Source organism: Papilio polytes, unplaced genomic scaffold, assembly GCF_000836215.1.
Source record: "Papilio polytes unplaced genomic scaffold, Ppol_1.0 DF823868.1, whole genome shotgun sequence".
NCBI classification, from domain to species: domain Eukaryota; kingdom Metazoa; phylum Arthropoda; class Insecta; order Lepidoptera; family Papilionidae; genus Papilio; species Papilio polytes.
In genome coordinates this window covers 1703002-1711337 of record NW_013525336.1, presented here as the reverse complement: position 1 = coordinate 1711337, position 8336 = coordinate 1703002, and the positions used below count along the sequence as shown (strand labels likewise).

At 33.9% G+C, this 8336-nt stretch overlaps 1 protein-coding gene and 1 long non-coding RNA gene across 3 annotated transcripts in view; one reads left to right on the top strand and one right to left on the bottom strand.

Annotated features, from left to right (window-relative positions):
• Window positions 1–8336, top strand: part of LOC106103176 — a 28407-nt gene that overhangs the window by 11787 nt on the left and 8284 nt on the right. The window lies entirely within an intron of this gene.
• Window positions 855–7667, bottom strand: LOC106103172 (organic cation transporter 1-like). Of its 2 annotated transcripts, XM_013282858.1 has the most exons (12): window positions 6898–7667; window positions 5005–5192; window positions 4323–4410; window positions 3926–4033; window positions 3624–3727; window positions 3253–3446; window positions 3004–3124; window positions 2726–2861; window positions 2141–2648; window positions 1798–1929; window positions 1513–1694; window positions 855–1046 (listed from the first exon to the last, which is right to left on the bottom strand). In XM_013282858.1, exons 1-12 carry the CDS (start codon window positions 7027–7029, stop codon window positions 870–872), a joined length of 2070 nt encoding a protein of 689 aa, XP_013138312.1. In that variant the 5' UTR covers window positions 7030–7667; the 3' UTR covers window positions 855–869. The 2 variants fall into 2 exon arrangements, with proteins under 2 accessions (XP_013138312.1, XP_013138314.1); XM_013282860.1 differs by lacking the exon at window positions 6898–7667 and having other exon boundaries at window positions 4323–4405; window positions 5005–5115.

The following is an 8336-nucleotide window of genomic DNA, read 5'->3' as shown; positions in this document are numbered from 1 at the left end:
TTATATGTAACCTATATAATATCACTAATATTATAACTTATAACTCGAAAGTTTAGATGGATGTTCGCTAGAATTTGTATTCTACAATGCTGAACGTCTCTGAATGAAACTTGGCATAGATGTAGGATGTTCTGGAAGAACACAAGCTACTTTCTTTTGTTTTTTTATTCCACGCGGAATAGCGGGCAAAACATAGTGTGTAAATAAATGTTTGTGTTTGTCCCTTAAGCATAACCACTGAACTGTAGTGATACTTTGATATTTTTTGAGTACTTTAGGGATTTTTGACTTAAAAACCTTCAATCCAATTTGTTTGACCCATTTTTTTCATTAACAGTAGCCAACCATATTTAAAGGTTTTGGTTAAACCTCGAAATAAAACAAATATTTAATTATAGCTATTTACAGAAGTTTTTAGTACTATAAGGTTGTTTGTCACGATAAAGTCACATTTAAAGATAAAAAAAAACTCACAATAAGTAACTTTACAATCTATACTTAGTAATAAAAACCTTCCATTTGGTTTGACGTGTTTTAAGTCTAATAAAACTATTATCAATCTATACGTATAATAAAATTGGAGTGTCTATAATATCAAAAGAAAAAATCCAGATTTTGGGAAATGATGTAATTGCGTTGCTGATAAAAAAAATCGCAATTAACATTTTTTTGTCTGTCCGCAAGCAGCGTTTGTTCCGGGTAATGTCCGAGAAATGGCTGGGCCGTTTTCAACCGAACTTTCACTGAAGGGTAGCGGACATAGACGAGCATATTATAGACTACTTTTTTGTCTTCATAGTGCGTGAAAACAGTCGCGGGCAACAGCTAGTTGTAATTGAAATAAAACAACGGAGGTAAAAAAAAACTCTTTATTCAGAAATTGTAGCACAACTTAATAGTTTAATATTTCTACCAAACATTTCTCCATCTTTTAAAGTCTGAGGTAGCGGTTGATTGAGTGTTTCTGGCAGGAATAGTGGTATCACCCCAGCAACAATACTGAGCAAGCCCATTAAAATTAATGGAAGAGTACGACCGTATACTGCCTGCAAGGAAAAGATCAAGAAATCAATAAATTTTATTAACCATGGCTCTACGATCCACACGATGTTCAAGATGTTAGAAACAAAAATGGCGCTTATGCCATAGCGGATTAAATGGTACTTACCAAAAAAATGTAACTAAATTACACTGTTTTGTACTATACTCTCCAGAACAAAGTAAGGACACACCCGCCATCTTGACGTCAATATTTAATTATTTTTTTGAGCGAGGTAAGAAATAGTAAGTCATTGTCGATTCAAGATCCGTTAAAATGTTTACACCACATCAGGTCAAAATCAAATGTAACATTTAAAGTAAATGTAACTAAAAACAGAACCTTGCTGTCATAAATTCAAGACTAAATGGCGTTGTTCTCAAACTGTTTATTTATTACTTATTCTGATTATTCATTGTAGAATGGTGAATTTAATGTTATGAATCCATAAAATAGTTATAGCAGTTACTTACTAGATGTACAATATAAGGGCAGGCTAAAAGACCCAAACCAGTAATGAATGACGCCAAGCCAATAGCCTGGGCTCTCAACACAGTAGGTAGCAGTTCTCCAATCATAACATAGAATACTGCAAAAGCTGCTGCTACGAAGAGTCTTCCTGACAATGCTAAGGCAACGATTATCCATGGCATATCTAAAATAAGTAATAACCCATCATCTTGTTGTTTCTTTAAGTCCTGATCATTCATCCCTTCTTAATTAATAGTTCTCTAATTTCTTTTTCACAAATAACATACCTTCTGGAACTAGTGCACAACTTAAGCAAGCCAGTCCTCCGACAGACATAAATACACAAAGCACCCATCTTCGACCGAAACGCTCCATGCATTGCCAACCCAAAATATAAGAAGGAATCTCCACTACTCCACCTATAATTGCAACATATAATTACAATACTAACTGACATCGTTCGAATTATTAAAAACCCAAGTAGCTTATGTGTTATTTTAGACTTTGTTCTACATTTCAACCAATTGTGATCGAAATTCTTCTAGCAATTCATCCAAACTTTCGCATTTATATGGCACGATTATTTGAATTGGGCGTAAAATTCCCATATTGAGTATTGAAGATACTAACCAATAAAGAATGCCAAATGATCATTGACTCCTAAATTCGATGTGTTGTAACTTAAACTGTTGTAAATAACTCCTAATGATATCCAATCGAATGTTAAAAGCAGAAATTTCCTTCTTATATTTGGATATCTGAATATGTCAAGAAGAGATGCCTCGTAATTCTCGTTTGAGATATCTATAATTTTACTTTCTTCAGTTCTATTTGTGTTGAATATCTTTGTTATTTTTTGCATTGTAGTACTTGTTTTTGATTGTAACTCTAAAGTTTGCAATTCTTCTAAAAGATCTGTACTTTCTTCTAGGTCAACCTCTTTTGCGTCATTTAGTATTGTTTTGTTTATTTTTCTTATATCTTTGGATATTGTAACATCTGGCTTAAAGTTTAGCATATTGTTTATTCTACAAGTTAAATCTTTATTTTCAATCATTTCTGGCGTTTCAACTATGTTTTTATCAATAGCTATCATATTGGATCTTTCTTCTACGTTGTTTTTGTTCACAAGATTCTCCTGGAATTAAAAAACAACATCTTATAACAATTAGTTAAATGGTGACCAATGCTATTCATGTAGAAAATATCTCTTACGTGTATATTTATTAGAAATCCTTCAGATAAATAGATTCCATTTTTCTTCGCCAGCATTCTGAATATTTCTTCAGCTTCGGTAATGCGACCTTTACCGACAAGCCATCTCGGTGATTCTGGTATCAACCAGTAGTAACTGTTAACATTTAATTTTAGATCCAATAATTTATATATCAATAGTTAGGAAACAAATTTATAATCATCCAAGTATGTAGTAACATTGTAGCTTAAGGGAGAGTAGAATTCTTTTCAATTGAGAACGAATCTTGTACTCTTACCCAAAACATACAATGAAAGGAAGACTTGTTGCTAAGCTCAGGTGAAACCAATCTCTGACAGCGTAAGCGATAACAGCTAATAAACTGATTCCTCCAGCGAAGAGCATACCCACGACGATTCCTGGAAACAGTTTCTTAGTGAGGACAAACAGAACATTTATAGCAGATATCAATGGGTTAACTCTGAGGTAAAACAATGATTCTGATGAGGATGCAATACCTTATTAGTCCTTTGTAACCTATACATACCTACATTCGGTCTTCGAGAAGGTGGCATTAATTCTAAAGCCAATATAAAAGGCTGTTGATACAACGCAGGGAAAAAGAGGCCACCGACAATTCGTAGGACTATGTAAGTTGTGTACGAATTAGGGAACGCTGTTGCTATTGCCAGCGGCACTTCAAGATATATCATCAGTAAAATTGTCGGCCGCCTCCCGTATCTGAAAAGCATCAAATAAGTGTGTAAATTGTAATGTAAAAGACAAACAAACATGAGTGGAATGGAACTTAAGTAGGAATTCGTCAAAGGCTGCAAGTGGATGCGTTGCCTATCCTTAATCAGCAGAGAACGCATACAGGTAGATGTTTATATTTGAAAATTGTTTCAAATTCAATACCTGTCAGACATCCAACCGAAGAGAAGGTTTCCAAATATTGATCCAACCCAGAAAAGTGTGTAACTAAGTCGTGCTAGCCATTCTTTTTCACACACTAAGGAATACTGTAAAAAATATTTGAAAGCTGGTAAATATTCATAATGAAAGGGTAAATCGAACTCTGAAGCTACAATTAGAAGCTAAATACCATAGCTAAAAGTTCTATAAATGTTTACAACATGAAGTACGATCCAAACTAGTTAGGTCTCAAATTAATTGCATGAATTTTAACTAAGAAAGAATCAATGAAAATGTTTACTAACCTCTGTAACAAGTGTCCTCGGATATTCCTCAGTACTAAATCTCCATCCATTAGTGCATTTGGTTGTTTTGTTCCTTAGTAACTCTACAGTTTTTATAACTCTTTCTATCTGTAATGAAAATTCATTTCCAGTTAAGGGCGGAAATACGTACAATTAGCTGGCACATTTTGATGTCAGGTAGCCGTGTGTGGTACTATCACCAGGCATTCAAGTAACTTGCACAATATTTGATTGACATTTGACGAAATTTGACTCAGGCACGTCTCGTCTTATATAATCTTGTTGTAGCATGTACATTATGTATGTGCTAGTAGCTATTATGCCAGCGTTATTTCGTTTTATTGATATGTGTATTTCCTTAATTGTGAATTTACTGTTATATCTTGTCTTATCTTACTTGTTTCTCACGTTCGTCGATTCCAGTTGCAGGAACCAGATGTGTTTTTAACGTTTGAAGTACTCCGTCCTTACGAAGTATTTCTGTTCTGAAAATATCCATATTAATAAAATATTATATGTCTTCCAAAGATATTTTGAATTACTAAAACTATAGTGCTAATAATTGTCTATGAAAATCTACTATATACTATATCTATACTAATATTATAAAGAGGGTAAAATTTGATCGCTGGACCACGATCCCACCTGTAGTTTAATGGTAATGGAATTTGTGTATGTATCGGAATAAACACTACTGATTTAAAAAAAAAGCTTTCAATTTTAGAAAGCCACGTTACCGTCGCGTTACATAGGCTATTGTTTTTATTAATTTTACGCTGGAGAAGTCTCTAGCATTAACTAGTATTACATGTATATAGGAAACATTTGTTTACGTTGAATAGGTTTCAAAACTGCTAAATCGATTTTAAAAATTCCATCACTGTTAGAAAGCTACTCTATCACAGAGTAACATAGTCTACACAATAAACGGTACATCATCGGGAAATGTGACAGAAATTATATGTAACTAATTCCTTTTCTACCCAGACTCTGCTGGGGGATTTCCTACATCTGAACATTACATTTTTTACAAAGGGTTTAGACTCTTGGTGTTATTTATTCACGTTCCTACATCTCACCTTTCATCCACATAATCTTGTAACGCTGCCAACAGACCTTTTGAGTCTATTGTATAGCTGGTACATGATTCATAGACTCCATTGCGCTTAGGTACAGTTAGGTCTCGAAGTAATGTGTCAGGTAGTGATAGGTCTTCTAGTAGACGCGGAGGAGCACACCAATGTTCCGGTGTGGCGTTGGTAAATATCTGTGATATGAACATTTTGAAGATACTTTCTTATTCCAATTTCGATTGTAATTAAATACGTTGATTTCGACAACAATTCCGAATTCGAATTGTTGTCGAAATTAACTTATGTTTTTGTATTATATTATTCTATAAGAGCTGTCGCCCGCAAACTTCGTTAGCGCAAATTTGGACCACCCGTTTCGCCATTTAGTAGCGCGGAATTAAAAAAGTCAGCTACCCTTCAGAAAGTCCTGTCAAAATCGGCGCAGCCGTTTCGGAGATTACTCGAGATAAACGCGGCTTGCGGACAGACGATCATCGACTAGCGACACCCATAGAATCTACTCTTAATTTTTTATTTTCTTGAAAAAAAAATGCGTGAAATATCTTGCTGGCGAAACTTGCTGGCTTCTTCCTGGTTCACTTGTTTAGACTTTCCTTTACTTCTGTGTAAATTACTATTTATACCTATTTTATTTAAGTATCCTAAAAATGACGTATTATGAACATCCCCCTAAATTAAAGTCCTGATGAAGATTCTTCTCTTCTTTGAGTTCCATGGTTTAGATGCTGGTAATTTCTTTCTTCGCCATTAATTTCAGGAATGCCATGGTGTCTTAAAATATTATAAAGTATAGCAGTAGCTACTATGATATAGTATGTGGTAGTTAAATTTGGTGTTATCTTCTTTAAAAGACATGGAAAGATTCTTACCAACCAACACTATGCGTTGTTTAAAGTAGCTGCGGAGCTACTTTATCTGTGCGTTCATTTTATGGAACGCATAGTGCGCTGTGGCACTTAAGTGTTGTTTGTGAATTGATTTTACCAGCCCTGTGCGTTTGAGCACACTATGAGACCTCACAGTGTCGTTTGTGAATACGGGCGTAAGCCATTGCTATTCTATGAGATATCTCATTAAATCTACGATCATTGACAAATACGAGTATAGCACACGTCATTCACAATAAACACATGTCATCAACATTGTAGTCTTGTTCTACAAATGGAATACATTTAAATAACATTATGCAGTTGTTTTTATAACAAAACACTATGTACTCTAACATAAATATACCACTCGATATCCTATGCTTATTTATGATTTTTTTTTGTAATTTATGTATGGTTTTAAGATAAAATTGTTTTGTTGTGATTAAGTTAAGCAATTACATTGTTACTTTCGTGGCCGTGTTGTTACTTATATTCATGTTAATCAAACATCATTTGTATTTTTTTTTATAATATCAGGTGGCAAACGAGCAAGCGGCCAACTGAATCCATCGAAATGGAAAGCGACCGCTGCTTATAAACATCCGCAAAAGCATATGCGTTGCCTACCCTTAATTGTCGGAGGAGGAGACGCACATAAAGAGGTCATTTCCCCTTCCTATGCGTCTCCCCCACCGTCAAATCCACTTTTTCAACCCATCCTTTCCTCTTAAGAAAAGTGTGGAAAGGGAAAGGGACTAAAATTAGGCCTCCAATTAATCCTTGTATTAAAGTTGTTTAATAATTTTATTTTTAATTAGGGTTTCTTATCATGATATTAGAAGCTAAAACAACCCAATCGTGGTGAGAAACCTGTATACGAACATTATACTTGTAAAAAACGCGACAGTTTTAAATTATACAAATGTTTAATAATTGACATTTACTACGTTTCTATAAAATAGAGTAACAATAAGTATAGAAAACAAAACAAAATTAAGAACATACATACCTGAGAGAAGACTAAAAAAGAAGTTGGTAAAGCTGCTAATATACAAAGAAGATAAAAAAGGAAAATATGCCATGTTCCTTTGCTCGTTGCTAAAACAACTGCTTCATCCAATTCTTTGGTCCAAGATGTCATTTTGATTCCTACTACGTTTTTCTTTTTTAATTTGTTCAAAATTAAATGCTAACATTTCTGAGGAACTGATATTTTTATCACGAAATTGTCATCGGCTGAAAATTTAGTTTTATTCAAAACAATTCACTGGTTGAAAATAATAAGGCGTTTAAAAAAATGCATTTTATCGCCACTGCACTGATCAAAAATAATTTTACTTTTATTTAAAACAATTCACTGGCTGACAATAGTAAGGCGTTTAAAAAAGTACACTTTCCCATCACTGGTCGAAAAGAATCTTAGTTTAAAAAAAAACAATTTACTGGCTAAAAATAATAAGGCATTTAAAAAAGTAAACTTTGCCGCCTTGGCCGAAAAGAATTTTAGTTTTTTTAAAAAACAATTCACTGGCTGAAAATAATAAGGCGTTTAAAAAAGTACACTTTCCTGCCACTGGTTGAAAAATATATTACTTTTTAAAAAGAATTCACTGGCTGACTATAAAAAGACGTTAAAAATCACTTTCCCGCCACATTGAAGTCCGAAATAGTCCGATACGTTGCGAATGTGTTCGATGAACGTTTGTGTAGCGTCAATAGATTACTAGAATTGCTCCACCAACTAGCACTGTGACATTCAGACTGAATTAATGTATGCAAATTCCGCCATAACAACCTTTTACTACGCGCTAATACCTTGGAATAAGTAATTACAAAAGGTTAACAAACGATTTTAACCTAACCATAGAAAATTTGCATTGTGACCCTATAAATTATACTCGGTTTGTTTTTTTTTTATTTTAAGTAAAGCTACTATTTGTTTCAGTTTTAACAAAAGACTGTAACTGTTCAGTTAAAACCGTACATTATAACATAGTAATTTCACCGACACACGCACAGTAATTACTGTACAGTTCGACTCTTAAATTAAAATTGTCAGTTAAAATTGAGCGTCTATAGCAAGCATTATATTAATACTGGCCAGATATCTATCCTTTTTCTAGGTGTAATAAATACTTCAAGTCATAAATAACAAAGACATTTATGACCATTCGTTCCGTTGGCAATTGTCCCACTTTAGTAAGCGATGACCCTACGCTAGGATATCTTTAAGGTTACAGTCCAAAGTCATCATTAGTACATTGCAATACTACACTACAATGCTCGAATACAATATAAGTATCCTATCGTGTACACCTATCGTGAATATGTGTGTGATATTTACGAGAATTTTTTTTTATAATAAAAGGTGGCAAACGAGCAAGCGGCCACTAAAATCCGCCAAACTGGAGAAGCGACCGCTGCCCATAGACATTCGCAAAAGCGGAG

Excerpts from the sequence above, each read along its gene's own strand:
- LOC106103172 (XM_013282858.1), bottom strand. The coding sequence starts at position 7,029 with ATGACATCTTGGACCAAAGAATTGGATGAAGCAGTTGTTTTAGCAACG. Across the intron at positions 4,034-4,322 it reads TCGACGAACGTGAGAAACAA|ATAGAAAGAGTTATAAAAAC; the intron begins GTAAGATAAGAC and ends TTTTCATTACAG. Across the intron at positions 1,047-1,512 it reads GCCCTTATATTGTACATCTA|GCAGTATACGGTCGTACTCT; the intron begins GTAAGTAACTGC and ends TTTTCCTTGCAG.